Here is a 15,509-nt window from a genome sequence, read left to right as displayed (position 1 = left end):
ATTGGCTGTGCAGCTGACAATGGCCTTGAACTTCTGATCCTTTGCCTCCAGGCTCAGTTTATTCAGCTAATCCCCAGTAGTACAACCCCCCCCCCCCAACTCCCAGACAAGGTTTCTCTTTAGCTTTGGAATCTCTCCTGGAACTTGCTGTTGTAGACAAAGGCTGGCCTCGAATTTACAGAGATCCACCTGCCTCTGCCTCCCGGTTGCTGGGATTAAAGGTATGCATAGTTCCTTTAAAGTTAGAAGAAAAATGGTTTCCAGTGGGCATGGCAACACAAGCGTTTACTCCCAGAATTCAAGACCCTGAGGACAGTGAGTTTGAGGCCAGTCTGGAGTAGAAAACAAACAAACTTTAAATGGCTTTCATATAAATGTTTCTTTGACTGACCCTGGGAAACAAATGAAGCCTTCATTCTTGTATTTTTAAATTCTTTTCCTTTAAATCATTGTTTACTACTGTGTATCCTCCTACTTGTGTGTGGGCACGTGTGCGTCAGCGTGCAGGTGGGGGTCAGAGAACAACCTGTAGAATGGATTTTCTCCTTCTACCTTCATGCCATTCGGAGATGGAGCTAGGTGCCAGACTGGCCTCGGCCTCAGAGATCCACCTGCCTCTGCCTCCCGGGTGCTGGGATTGAAAGCATGCTCTGCCACCACTGCCCAGTATCAAAGACATTTTTACCTGGAGTTATGGTAACATTGTTTAGGATCAGAAATGTTTAGGACTCTTAATTTGAAACACTGGTAGCACTTGGGAACTCTGAAGAAACTTGTCTTTTCCTCTTTCCCTCAGTTATCAGCTGTTACCAAAGGTTGTGACAAAAATTGGCAAATGTGGCTCTGCAGATATTCTTCTTGATTTGAGAAAAGCCATATGCTTTCCCTTTTACAAGTTATATTTATTTTTAAGTATCGTTGCCGCTATTTAACAATATTAAGGGGAATCTGTACTAAATACCAGATTGCTGCTGGCAAATTGAAATTCTGCTACCAAAGTCTTGAATCTTCCGTATGCTCGGATGAGAGGACACCCTGGTTCTTGCAGGCATGGCATTGCTCAGGTTTATAGGTTTTCAGATTAAAATTGGCTTTCAGGCATCTGCTGCTACTGTTTCCTTTCCCAGTGGCACTGTGACAAAGTTTCCATCCACGTCCTTGCCCAGGTTGAGAGAATTTGAGAAAGGAGTGTGTGAGTGGTCCCGGGAGAGGGGCATGCCTCCCTGAGGAGAAGGCAGTACTGAAGCCTCCTCTGGGCAAGAGGATTGCTGGGAAGGCGTGCTGCCTGGAGGAGACAGTGAAGCAGAGAGCCTGGGTACCACACAGGGCATGGTGGTATTTCCAGAGAGGAAGGTAGTTTGGCTTTGTTGAAGTATAAGCATTGGTGGGGAAGGATGTTGGGGGGTGGGGAGCTAGAGTGGTCGCTCGGGCCAGGTCAGGAAGAATCGTGTGTGTCTTCCATGCAGTAGATACTGACTGGATAGCTTGTGCACCAGGCTCTGCTTAGACACACAGTGCTCCTCGTGAGAGTAGAGAGAGATGACAAATAAGAAAAACAGATGAGTGCATACAAGATACATTAGTGACCGCTGGTAAGTTTTGCAGTGAATAAAAATGGGAGATACCATATTAGGGGATGTGGAAAGGTTGGTTAAAGAGCCAGCAGGGTACATGGGCCTGAAGAGGGAGGTGTGCAAGCGCCCTGAGGTTAAGGCTGGAGAAGTGACCGTTCCTGAGTTCAGTGCTCAGCACCCATGTTAGGCAGCTCACAACCGCCTGACCCAGGGGGGTCTGGTGGGTCCATCCTCCATGGATACTCCCACACACACATGTGCACATATTTTTAAAAATTCATTCTTAGAAGCCCTGAAGTTAGACTGTCTGTCACCTGTTTAAGGAAATCGTCAGAGTTAAGCACAGCTGAGTGTCACGAAGGGAGAGGAACAGAATGCAGGGCTCAGGAAACAAGGAAAGGATTTGGGATGAGATGAGACCACTCATCTAGAGAGTTTGGCGCTGAGGAAAATGTTTGTTTTTGAAAGATTGCTTTGTAGTAGGTCAAAAACCAAGAAATCAGTGAGGGAGTTATTTTGATAATGGTGGGGAGAGGTGAGAGCCTGGACCAGGGTAGCCACAGTGTGTGTGTGTGTGTGTGTGTGTGTGTATGTGTGTGTGTGTGTGTGTGTTGGTGGTGGTTACTGGGAGACAATTTTGCCATATATAATAAATAAGCAGCCATTGAAGAATTCTGGTTTATAGTACTGGAAAGATGGCCCAGTGGTTAAGAGCAATGGCTGCTCTTCCAGAGGCCCCAGGTTTGATCCCAGCACCTACATGGCATCTCACCCCTGTGTAACTCTCGATCCAAGGGCTCTACATCTTTTTCTGGCCTCCACAGACACCAGGCGCGCACATAGTGTACAGATATACAAGTCGGCAAAATACTCGTGCACATTAAGTGAAAATAAATAAGTCCTGAGAAAGAATTCTGGTCCATGGAATGACAGACTTCATGTGTTTAAAAAGAAAGAAAGAAAGAAAGAAAGAAAGAAAGAAAGAAAGAAAGAAAGAAAGAAAGAAAGAAAGGCTCTTGTAGCCATGTGCAAGAAAGCTTGGAGAATTGAGGTAATGAGCTGGATCCCTTTCCAAAAGTCCAGGCACCTGGGAATAAAGATAGAAACCTCAGGAGGAAGGTAGGCTCAGGCCCTGGAAGCCAACTTTTTGCCAAAGGGTAGAAATAGGAAATATTTACCCATTTGGAAAATCTTTTGTGAGCCTTGCAAGGTGCCTGATTATGAGGTAACCCACCGCAGACGTTATCCGAGCTCCTCACCGCATGCCGGGTGCTGTTGTGAGTTCCATACATACTGGCTCATGTGAACCTTCCCGTGACCCAGGGGTGAGGGCTGGAGCAGAGTGGCAATGATGGTCCCATTGTTGTTTCTTGTTCTACATGTGCAGTGTGTATGTGTATGCAGTGTATGTATGCGTACATGTTTTTGGGTGGGAGCTTCCATGTATTCAGGTGTGCATGCATATGTGTCCATGTGAATGTGGAGGCCATAGGTATGTACTGAATGTCCTCCTCAATGGCTTTCCACATTTTGGGTGTTAAGGTCTCCCACCACATAGCTAGATGGAAGCTGACCAGCAAGCCCCAGGGATTCACTTGTATCTATCCTCACCTCACCCCCCAGCACCCTAAGTTACAGTTGTACAAGCTTTTCATGTGGGCACTGGGGATCTGAACTTAGTTCCCCATGCTTGCATGGCGAGTGCTTCGCTGACTGAGCCGTCTCCTTCGGTACTGTGGTTAATTACCTCTCAGGAAATGCTACCATATCCTCCAGGTTCTCTTTTTGAGCCAGAGCTGCCAACTTCTAAATTCAAGTGATTCTTAACTTCTTGATTGTGTTATAAGCATATGATACTTCATTTAATTTTACTTATTTATTTATTTAGCTTTATTGTCAGTGCTGGGAATGGAGCCCAGCCCCTCCCTCATGCAAAGGTACTCCAGTACTGAGCTACCTGCCACTCCCAGCCTGGCTTTATTTGATTTTTAAGGGCAGTGATGCAATTTGGGGTTCCGCAGCCTCTCTTAGTTGGGAAGTTGTTTTGGGCCTGCCCCTAGCTCAGCTCAAACACGAAGACCGTTGGTCCCTGTCTTAGTTAGGGTTGTCATTGCTGTGAAGAGACATCACGACTGGAGCAGCTCTTATAAAGAAAACATTTAATTGGGGTGTCTCGCTTACAGTTTCGGAGGTTCATTCCATTATCATCATGATGGGGAGCATGGTGGGGGGAGCATGACGGCATGCAGGTCAATGTGCTGGAGCAGGCAGCATTAGGTCGACTGAGACACCCGGTGATATCCTGAACATGGGAAACCTCACAGCCTTCCCACCCCCATGACACACTTCCTCCACCAAGGTCATACCCGCTCCAACAAAGCCACACCTTCTAATAGTGCCACTGCCTATGAAATTATGGGGGTCAATTACATTCAAAAAAATCCACAGTCGGCTTACATGACCAGTGTCTCACACTGTCTCTGTCAATATTTCTCTTACACAGTTGCTTCTTTTTTCCTTTCCCAAAAGAAATGATAGTTGATAATGCTTTTGAGGTTAGAAAAAAACAAGAGTTAGGTTTTACAAAGTGGCCCTCAACTATTTTTTCCCCCAACCCTGACCCAAATTTATGCTAGGTTTTCATCATCATCTGATTCACGCATACCTATGTTTACCTAACGAAGTGCTGTATATAGCAATATTTATCCCTTACCAAGTGCATTGCACTTTAATCGCTTCTGTTCATTTAAAATGCTCTTTCTAAAAGCATACACAACCACTATAAATTCATTTTGGAATCCACTAATAGGCGGCCAGAGTTTGAGAACATGAATTACACCAGCAATAAACAAGCAGCCCTGGTGTGCTGGGTTCCTGGGAATGATGCTGCAAACCAGGTGGCTTAAACAATAGACCCCTTTCCCTACAAGCTAGAGGTCAAAGCAAGGTGGCCAGAGTCTGCTTTCTGAGGCCTGGGAGGGAAGTTGGGCCTGCCTCTCCGAGCCTGTGCTGGCTGGCTGCCAGTCTGTGGTGTTCTTAGTCTGGATGCATCACCTTGCTCTCCCCCTTCATCACTGTGTGCAGGATTCTCCCCATGTGGTCAAATTAGCTCCCTTTTAAGGACACCCGTCACATTGGCTCAGAGGCTTACCCTATGCCATATTGACCACATCACAGCTTGCCTGATGACATCTCCTGTGACCCTATTCCCAATTAAGGCTGTGTTCTGACACACTGGATTTCAGAATTCAGCATATGAATTTTGTGTGAGGCACACAGATCAACTCATAACAGATGATGGAAATCCAATAGCGACAATAGAAAGCCCCATCATATTGAATCGATGTTACAGAGAGAACTCTTCCGCTGAGCGTTTTGTTTTCATTAACTCATTGATAACCATCTTACTTTGTAACCAAGGAAAGGAAGCTAAGAGAGATTTGATTCTGGTCTCCTTGTTTCATTGTTGCACCTGCTTGTAGAATATCAAGATTGGTACAGTTAGTCATTTGGTCTAAATGGGAATTCAAAATCCAGGTCATAAACTCTACAAAATCGTGCTGAAGGGAAGTTTGTTGCAGTGAGACCTTCTAAAGGGACGGGCAGGTGCCTGTCGCTGAGGGTCCTGCCCCAGAGGTCTGTGGACCACAGGCTCCCCTGGCAGGTAATGTCAGCAGCCGTCGGCTCTGTCCACTGTGTTCCGTTCCCACCGCAAGCTGCTGCATTTCTGACAGCACCAGGCAGTCTCCCTCCCTCTGAGCTTCCCCATCAGCCTTCTGAATTTAGATCAGGGTGAAGAGTAGAGAGAAGGAAATGAGCCAGAAAATAGAAAATTAATACTTGGCGGAATTGTCATATTTTAAAAATAATTTATAACCAATGTCAGATAACAGGAGTTAAATCATTTTATCAGCAGGCTGCTCGAGGATTTGAGAATTGGCATCCGTCATTATAAATCAGGTCTTGGGGACGGTCTCTGGGGTGAAGGCTGGTGTGCGATGGGCAGAAACGTAAATATGTGTTGCTCTGTGTCCTTTTGCACAGAGCCTTTGCTCTCACTGCAGGACAATGGCGTAGGAAATGCTAACGGTGGAAGACAGAGCTATCCGAGGCCATGGTTAGCCTGCTTCTCATATTTAGTTTGCTTGTCGGCCCTGGGAAACTGGTTGTGTGGAAGGCATTCATTTCAGGGTGCTACTTCCAACCTATAATTTCAGGAATGGCTTAATCCTCTTCTGTGGGGGTTCATTTTCTTAGAGATGCCACATTCTGCCCTTGGGCCCCTGAGCAGTAGCATCCTGCAGATGTCACTTTTATACCGAGAAGGCCCTCTGTGAGTAAAGGTCCACCTTTCATTCCCTCTCGTTACAGCCGTCTGTCGCGGGCGCGTGGTGAGAGTCCCCTCGGGCAGCCTGGTTCGGGTGGTGGGCACCGAGCTGGTGATCCCCTGCAACGTCAGCGACTACGATGGCCCCAGCGAGCAGAACTTTGACTGGAGCTTCTCATCTTCGGGGAGCAGCTTCGTGGAGCTCGCCAGCACCTGGGAAGTGGGCTTCCCAGCACAGCTGTACCAGGAGCGGCTGCAGCGGGGCGATATCCTGTTGAGGAGAACTGCCAACGATGCCGTGGAACTGCACATAAAGAATGTCCAGCCCTCGGACCAAGGCCACTACAAGTGCTCAACCCCGAGCACAGATGCCACCGTCCAGGGCAACTATGAGGATACAGTGCAGGTTAAAGGTACAGCTCTCTCACACGGTGCCCGGACCTTCCTCCGCTGTTCTGCTGCTGAAAAGACACTTGGTTCCCCTCTCCATCGCAGTGATGGTGTCTTACCTGATGATGGGCAGAGGGTGGAACAAGTGACCCCTGAGAGCCCCTTCTCCTTTCTCAGTGTAATTCTGACACATCCTTTAGTGAATTGTAGGCACCGTGGTGTGGTCACCTGTGAGAGCCCAACTCTGAAGCCAGCTTGCATGTGCAGTCGGCTCCTGGGTCTGCCACTTGTCAGCCAAATTGCTCCTGGCTTAGTCTGTGCCTCAGCTTCCTGTGTCCAACAGAGCCTTAAAAGGTGTGGGGACAGGAAGGCTAACCCAACTGTGTCGTTGCTAGTGTTCAGCTTACAGACAAGCTGGAAGGCATGACTGTGAGGTTCAGCTTTATGGGAGAAATTGAAACTTCGAAGTTGATGTCTTTTTCTCTGGGACCTTCATGAGTGAATACCTGTTTGCATCAGAGTTTTGTATTTGCTGTATATAGATGATCAAACCACATGGTTACTGCCATTTCATGAACCCATCTATGCAAAGTTGACATCATAGGCATCTGGAATGTTTTGAGTTTGGGTTTTCCTCACCTTCTAAGTGCTGTTGGGTTTGTGCACACCTTCAATTATCTGAATCTAAATGAAGAAAGATAGGACAGGCTATTTTCCTAATTCACACGTGAGATGAAAATACATAGGTTAATTGCTTGCTTAAAATGACATAGCTCATTAGTGAATGAGCAAGAAGAAGCTATTTCAATTTGAGGCTAACAAAACGGAAAACATTCTTATTGTTATTAATTGTACATTTATTTGTGCCCTGCCTTGTTTCTGAAAATAGTTGTATCAGGGTAGGTGTGTATATAATTACCTGGAAAGTTAGGAAATGATAATAGAAAGGAGTGGGTGAATCTAGGCCCCCGTCCTTTGTCATGGCCGGTAAAGACTGCTGTCGCTCAGGCTCAGCTACTGCTGTTCTTTACCAAACCATGAGGGAATGAAATGTCAGCCTTGTCTGTCAAGTAGGGGTCAAAGTATTAGGCCATCCAGTCTACCTCTATAAAAGGTATAGAACGTCTGTGGGTATGTTAGCACCCACCTATAAACCTAACGCTTGGGAAGCCGAGGCGAGAGGATTGAAAGTTTGAGGCCAGCCAAGCAGAACGATATTGTGGGTCAAAGCCAGCCTGAGCTACATACATAGCAAGACTCCATCTGGGGGTTGGGGCATAGGAAACTCGGAAGTTCAGTGGCAGAGTCATTGCTTAGATAGGCAAGGTCTTGGATTTGACGTCCTAGAATTGGGGAACGAAAAATCCTGACTTTTTTTTTTCTTTTAAGATTTCCCATAAGACCTTTTTGCCCTGAGTTAAGTAGTACCAGAGCCCCCTCCCTCAGGTCAGATACACTCTGATTTATGGTAAGAAGCAGAGGGTGAGAGAACCTGTATCTGCCTGTTTCTTCACTAGTCTTGGAGGCAAGAGAAGCGAGGGGAAGGGGAGGCTTTTCTTGGCTCAGGAGAGCAGGAGGAGAGTGTGAGAGAGGCTGGCTGCCCGCCCAGGTGCAGTCTCCGGCAGGAGCTAGATGTGATCCAGCATCTATCTGCCCTTCAGCTTCATGGATCTTGAGGTTGCTCAGTGAGGAACTGGCCTTGAGAAAGATGCCGTGCTAGCTACACTCACAGATTGATGTGTGTAATGGAGGCCACGATCTTAGTTTTGTAGACGAGATGGGCCTATGTGAATGTTCTTCTAAAGCAGTAACGTTCCTGGTACCTGGAGTAACCCCTTTCTGAGTGTGTACCAGGGAGACGAGGAATTGCGATGCATCTGATGAGCTTGGAAGATTTTCCCAGCCCTTGGGGTAGATAGCACCCGTCCCCCCTTACCAGATCACCAGCCCTTGTCACTCACTTCTCCTGAACCCACCCCCTTTTCAAGACAGGAGCAGTGGTGGCTTCTTCCCGTTAGTGCTAAGAATTAGCAGTAGAGCCTTCAGTATTTTGTGGCCCCTTCCTGTCCTGTGGATCTACCCTACCCAGGACATGCACCACAGGCAACCCCTGCCATCACCTCTCCCTGGAGATCTTGAGTCTTGGCAGCTCACTTGTCTCTAGATTGCAGGCTTCCCTCCTCCAGCCCCATGTCCCAACCAAAGGATTGTTTGGGCATTTTGTCAGTCTGTTTCATCCTGGTGCCAGGCACAGCCCTGTCCTGCCACTCCGGGCTCCACCCTGTCACTCACTGGACTCTGGTTGGTTCCGTGATGTGGGTACAGTCATCATCCTCCTTTCTAGGAAACTGAGGCACGGAGAGCAAAGTGAACCTGCACCATGGTGACAGAAGCGCTCACAAACCCATCTTAGCTGGATGGAGTTTTGTTTATTGTCTCATTTTTCTTTTTGTTTTCTCGAGTCAGAACACCAGTTGAGATTGTGGGTGGATCAGAACAGATGACTTGCATATCTAGGCTTTAGAACCAGGAAAATGGAATGAGGAATCTTTCTTGGGTAGCTGCCAGGGCTCAAGGCCAGAGTCCTGGAAGCTAGCCTATTCTTTTCTCGTGGGGTAGGACCAGTGGTGACCACTGACTGACCTCTTCCCTCTGTTCTTCACAGTGCTGGCAGATGCCCTGGTGGTGGGCCCCAGCTCCCGGCCTCCTCCGGGCCTGAGCCTGCGCGAGGGAGAACCTTTCGAGCTGCGATGTGTCGCAACTACGATGTCACCATTGCACACTCACCTGGCGCTTCGCTGGGAACTGCACCGTGGCCCGGTGCACCGCAACATCCTATCCTTAAGCCACGAGGGCAGGTTTCACCCGGGCCCTGGCTATGAGCAGCGCTACCACAGTGGGGATGTACGCCTGGACACAGTGGGCAGCGACGCCTACCGCCTCTCCGTGGCCCGGGCACTCTCTGCAGACCAGGGTTCCTATAGGTGTGTGGTCAGCGAGTGGATCACAGAGCAGGGCAGCTGGCAAGAAATCCAAGAAAAAGCTGTGGAAGTGGCCACTGTGGTGATCCAGCCGACAGGTAAGGGTTTGAAAATGTGTCACTTGCTGATTGGAATCAGTGAACATGTATAGGACTACACCAGAAAAGGTCGAGCCCCGCTTCCCCTCGTTGGGGAAGGGGACCAGAGTGGTGTTGGTAGCTTGGGACGATTCTAGTGAATCTGGGCTCTTGCTCACCTTGTATGGGAAGGTTCCTTTCTGACTCAGAGGTTAAGAATGTGTCCTGTCAGGGCCCACCTAACGTTTCCTGGGGGTGTGGGTGCATTCGCTCACACTTGCTGCTTTAGCTTTTGCTTGTTTACTATTTCCTTGAATCCCTGGGTGTGCCTTCCCCACGGCTATTGGGTTGTGTGTGGCTGACTCCAAACCTCTTGCTAATGTGCACACCCTGGACCTGCCTTCCCGCCCCCATCAGGTGCACCATCCCCTGCCAGGTGACAAACTGTGGATGAGGCTTCTTGCTTCCATGGCATACATATTTCAGAAAGTTCAGCCATGGTCCATAGAAATTAATTTTTGTCTAATTTGCAAACATACCTCCTTTTTAAAATTTCAACTACAGAAATAAGATAGAAAAGGCATATTAAGAAGTCTACAAAAACAAAAAGAAAAAACTCTGACTTAGTGTTGGACAAGGGAGCCTTCTGATCTCAGTACTGTGCTGGGCCCTGGGCTTCATCCCTGGTCACTGGAGCCTGTCACTTCAGGAAGAACAGAAAGTACAAAGAAAGCATTGCAGGTTAATGTCACTGCTAGGGATCGCTGGGTGTGTTTGGTTGTCTAGGAGCCCAGTATATTCAGATAGCAGTCTGCTTCCTGGGAGACCTTGGCTAGACTCATTCCCTGCTTAGGAATGAGTGTGTGGCCTCCTCTGCTCCCTGGGAAGAAAACCAGGAAGCTATGGTCAGTGATTGTTTTTGCAACTTGCACGGTTCTGGGCAGCATTCCTTGTATCTGAAAGTGGGTGTGAATATCTTCATGAATGGCTTGTGGCAGCTGAGGTGTGGCCTTGGCTCCCTTGGCTGCAGAATTGACTTTCCAGATGGACTAAGGTCACCTTCTTTAGCCAAAGTGATTGTCTGGAATCTGCCATAGGAAACCTCTAGCTGTTCAGTGTGCACCAAGCAACTATTTTAATGAGACAGGCGAGCTAAGAGCTTAGCTTGGCAGCAAATTTACCACTTAATGGGGGAATTTCAATCGAAATGGCCGTGCTTGTTTCAAACCCACCACAAACCCATAGCATCTAATTATATGATGGAGACTCAGGACTCAGTCACAGCAGCTCCATCCTGAGGCTGAGGCTTCGCCAACCTTTCTGGTGTTGAACCCAGGCCTTCCCACTTGCTAGGCAAGCGCCTATTGCTTAGCTGTGTTGCCCTTTTTATTTTGGGGTAGGACTTTGCTAAGTTACTCCAGCTGGCCTTGAACTTGTGTTCTTCCAGCTTCAGCTTCCAGAAGAGCTAGGATTACAGGCTTGCGCCAGCATCCTTGGCCTTGTGATCGTTTCGTGTGTGACGGGCCTCTTTGACAGTCTTTTGAAGCCCAAAACTGTCTTAATTCACGAAACATAATACATAAGGTGACAGGGAAAGAATTATAATGAAGTAGTTATCAAAATATCTTTAAGACAAATTTGTTTTATACTAAATTATACTTCATTATTAACACATGAATAATAAGCCATATTGGCAGGCCTAACAACCATCCTAATTTCTAAGGAGCAGGGAATGCAAATGATGGTTCAGATGTCTACAGCTCCTGTAAAATGATATATGAAGATCTGTTATTTCTATTGAGGACCAAGCCCCAGGTATAGGCCATACAAGACTGCCTTGTTGCTCGCTTTCACAAAGGAAAGATGAGTAATAAATCAGCAAAGGTTAATGAAAATAAAAAGAGGAATGAATTTTCTCATCCACATGCACAGACTCTGTGCACTGCAAGTTAAGAATCCCTGAGCTTGAGGGCTGTGTGCTCACTGGCATGCGCTCCTCCCCCCTCCCTCCCCTCCTTCCTCTTTCCCTCCATCCTTATAGCCCTCTTTCTCTGTTTACTCATGTTTTCCAACAGGGTCTCACTGGCCTGAAACTCACAAGGTTGTCTTGTACTCACCGAGATCTGCCTGCCTCTGCCTCCCAAGGGCTGGGACTGTAGACATGTCCCACCATACCCAGCCAAGGGGTGGTCTTTTGCTTATTATCAACCTATGCCCTGGTCACAGGTGCCAGCTCACGTTCTCTGACCACAGTGGCACTGCAGGCGGCTCAGAGCCCCTTAGATGGCGAAGCTATGTCACCCATGTGGTACGTTCTTATGGTGGGAGTTGCTTGTGAGACAAATCTTATATGTAACTTGAGGATTTAGCAATATTCTACAGGAGAAAGCCTGGACTGGCACGGACTCTGTCCAGATCTCCTCTTGCGTTCTGAATCCTTAGAACTGTTCCCCCTTCCCTGGCTCTATTTCACCTCCCATTGCCAGAGTTTTAAATCTGGACTATTAGGAGCCATGGCTAGCGATAGGACAGATATTTAGCCACTTTCACTGAGAAAATGACAAAGCAGACTATACAGCTGAAAAGACATTGCCGCCAATATTACTGGACCCTAGGAATGCACTTCTCGATCTATAGAGAGGAGAGAGGAAAGGACAAACTCTAGTTTCTAATATCATGTCCACCTCATTTTCTGTCCTGTGTTGGGATGGATGTTGAACTTGGCTTGAAACAGTTGTTTGAAATATTGTTAAGATTTGAACACATTCATGTGGAAGCAATACCTGCCGGAGGGCATGGGCAGTGGGTTTGGTGTTTGGTGGAACAGGTTTAGACACCACCACCTGTCCCCGAGCTTCCTGGGAGCAGCAGTGGGTGCTGAATGGGTTCTGCTGGAAGGTGGGAACTGCGTCTCATTGGACTCCGCTGGGAGAAGTTGGCTGTCTGTCATTTAGTGATCGTTCCCAGAGCGTCATTGTAACTTGAATTTTTCCACTCTGGTTACAGATGTTCGACATTTTAAAAACTCCCTGAATAGAGTAAAATATTTTCATTTGAAAGATTTGGCAATGCAATGCTAAACAAGGCCTTCCTTGAGTCTCTGGCACCCAGAACTTCAAGGCTTCCCCTAAATATAGCTTACTTTTCAATGTCCACAGTCATGAGAGGACGGTAGCATGGAGAATGCAAAACTCATTGGGTTTGGGGCTTAGAGTATGTCTCATGCTTGACTTTCAGCTGGGCGTGTCTAATGAAATGATAGTCCGCATACAGCACATCGTAAAGGTCTGACTCAACGAGGAGAGGAGAATTGTCTGGTTTCGCTTTCCTGGCTCATCTGTGTAGTGTAGGGTTTTCCACCCGCACCCTCAGGGTGCAGGAGCCAGTGATGCTAGGGGAGGGCTCTACCGTGAAGCTACCGCGCTTCAGCCTCCACATCAATAAAATGGCCATAATAGTACCCACCTCACACTATTTTCGGGAGTAACGTACAGTAAGCACATGAAAGCAGTAGAAGTGTTTGCTGCTTCTCATTGCTTCTCTTTTCCAAAACCAATTTAGAGTGTCATGAATTTATTCATTAACTATTCTTTCAACTGCACAAAGCCTTTTAATTTTAATGCTATAAATCAGCTTAAAAGGAGGTGATCTAGAGGGTAGTAAGGAGACGGGAGGGTCTAGAAAGGGCAGATCACTTGATGGCTTGACAGACTTGGTTTCCTCTTGTAGCTCTGCAATTGACTGTGCCCAGGACGGTGTCTGTGGCTGAAGGGAAGGACCTGGACCTTTCTTGCAACATTACAACAGACCGTGTGGATGATGTCCGACCTGAGGTGACATGGTACTTCAGAAAGACACCCGATGCCTCCTTGCTGGCTTCCCACATGCTGGCTCGGCTGGACCGTGACTCCCTGGTACACAGCTCACCACACGTTGCTCTCAGCCATGTGGATACCCGCTCCTACCATCTACTGGTGCGAGATGTTAGCAAAGAAAACTCTGGCTACTACCTTTGCCTTGTGGCCCTCTGGGCTCCTGGACACAACAGGAGCTGGCACAAGGTGGCAGAGGCCATGTCTGCCCCATCCAGTGTAAGCGTGACCTGGCTAGGTGAGTAACTTGAAGAGGGCCTCTTAGGCTGTCTGCTTAATCCTTCCTGTGCACTCAGGAAGCCTGGGGTAGGCTGGGCATTCTGCCTCATTTAGACGTTTGGATCAGATGAGTGTCCTTGAGCTCCCCAGCTCCCAGGCTGGAGGGAAGCATGAGGGGCTGAAATAGTCTGGCCAGCAAGCAAAAGCATAGGTGATGTTTGTTCCAGTGCCCTTGCTGGAGAATGTGGGTTCCTTTGTTATGAGAGCCACCTGCCTGTGGGAGCTGAGCTGAATGCTTTGCAATGGCTCTTTGTTGAGGGAAGAGATAGCCATTCTCTTCTACTTTCTTAGACTCTTGGGCATTTCTGCCCTGGGCTAGTGCTTCCTAAAGCACAAGAAAGAGCAATCACCTCCTCCAGCTTATGTATTTTCTACCCCTTCTGCTAGAAGCCCACTGTGGTTTTCTCTGCAGGTGCATTTACAGTAGGGGCCAACCACTCCCTGTCTGTCCTCAGGCTCCCAGCCCAGGTGCTTCTCCCTTGGTTGGGGGACAGCCATGTTTGAGAGCAGCTTGTAACATGTGGGAAGATGACGGGTTTGTCCTCATAGTGTCTCCCGTCATGTATGTGATCCCTGGAGTGCCCCTCCCTTATTACATGTGTGGGCCTGTTCTACCTTATCATAGCAACTGATGTATCCTCATCTTGTCATATGCGTGCTCCCTGGAGAGTGCTCACTTTACCATATGTGCTCCCTGACCGGTCCTCACTTTATTATGCATGTTCCTTGCCGCCCTCCCAGTATCATCCATGTTCTGCTGTCTATCACTTTATCCTCTGTGTGTGCGTGCGTGCTTCCTGTTGTCCTCTCTTTATCATGGATGTGCTCCCTGCTGTCCCCGCTTTACCATGTGGGCTCTCTGGTGTCTTCACTTCGTCATGTATGTGCTGTCCTCACGCCATCATGCATGTGGTTCCTGCCGTGTCCTTGCCTTGTCTTACATGTGACTGCTATCTTACATGTGCTTCCTGCCATGTCTTCACATGTGTCTTACATGTCTTTGCCTTGTCTTACGTGTGATCGCCAGCTTTGACGCTATTTCCTGTAGTGACCCTTTTCTCATCCCTTTTCCCTGTGTGTCTGCCCACTGGGAGGAGTGTCTGCTCGCTCTTCCTGCTGTTCATCAAGGCTTGTAAGAGCAGTTAGGCTCAGGAGGGATGGGCCTGAGGGGTGCGGCTCGCTCCCCACCTGCACCACTCCCAGGGACAGCCTTGTGGTCAGCTCTGCTGTTTTCAGTGCTCTGGGCCTGACAGAGGCATTTGATTTCTCCTTAAGGAGGCAGCACAGATCTTTAAAGGCCAGGAAATGACATCCCCCTCTGCCCGATGCTAAACCTCCTCCTGCGTGCGCACATCTTCAGCTCCTGTGTAGTTCTTCTCTGTCTTCATAGAGGGCCTCTGCCGGCCTGAGGATGAGCTCCTGTCTGTGTGTCCCTAATAAGCCTTTCTTGAGCAGGGATGGGTAATAGGGGGGTCAGGGGAGAAGAGTTAGAGAGTAAGCCGTAAGGAAAGTCCAATCAGAGCCGAGACAGGGGTGAGCGGGTGTGGGGGTGCTAGTCAGCCCCGTGAGCAAAGTGGTGCTTTGATATCTGGAAAGCCAAAGGAGCAGGCTCATCTGGCGAGCTTTCATTCCCTCAGTCAGAAGCCTGCGCGAGGCGCACTGTGAAGTCCTGAGCTGGAACAATGTTGGCCCAGCTAGGACTCTCCTTAGCAACCTTCAAAATAAAACAGATGTTGTCAGCACCAAGCAAAGAGTTTTCATCTCTGGAGTTGAATCTGCCTTGCAGCTCTGATCCTAGTGCATTGTGTGGCGCTGTCAAATTCCCATCCTGCCTTTCTCTCCCCCTCCCTCCCCGCCAACTTCTGAATCCTAGCTCCAGGATTTTTTTTTTTTGTGTGTGTGTGTGTGTGTGAAAATTCTGCCTGCACTTCAATTTGAGGGCTTCTTTGAAGTCCTGGTGTATTGATCCCACATACCCTGGGGGAAGTACAGGCACTGTCAGACATCAG

The 15,509-nt window shown here is 48.2% G+C and overlaps 1 protein-coding gene across 1 annotated transcript in view; it reads left to right on the top strand.

Annotated features, from left to right (window-relative positions):
- The window catches only part of Ptgfrn (prostaglandin F2 receptor inhibitor), a 69,578-nt gene that overhangs the window by 23,941 nt on the left and 30,128 nt on the right, over window positions 1–15,509 (top strand). The window contains exons 2-4 of the mRNA XM_038311267.1: window positions 5,946–6,314; window positions 8,957–9,370; window positions 13,079–13,459. Coding sequence (XP_038167195.1) covers window positions 5,946–6,314; window positions 8,957–9,370; window positions 13,079–13,459 — 1,164 coding nt within the window. The remainder of the gene's footprint in view (window positions 1–5,945; window positions 6,315–8,956; window positions 9,371–13,078; window positions 13,460–15,509) is intronic.

This window comes from Arvicola amphibius, chromosome 14, assembly GCF_903992535.2.
Source record: "Arvicola amphibius chromosome 14, mArvAmp1.2, whole genome shotgun sequence".
NCBI lineage: Eukaryota > Metazoa > Chordata > Mammalia > Rodentia > Cricetidae > Arvicola > Arvicola amphibius.
Note: the sequence above shows the minus strand (reverse complement) of the source record. Positions and strands in the feature narration are given on the sequence as shown.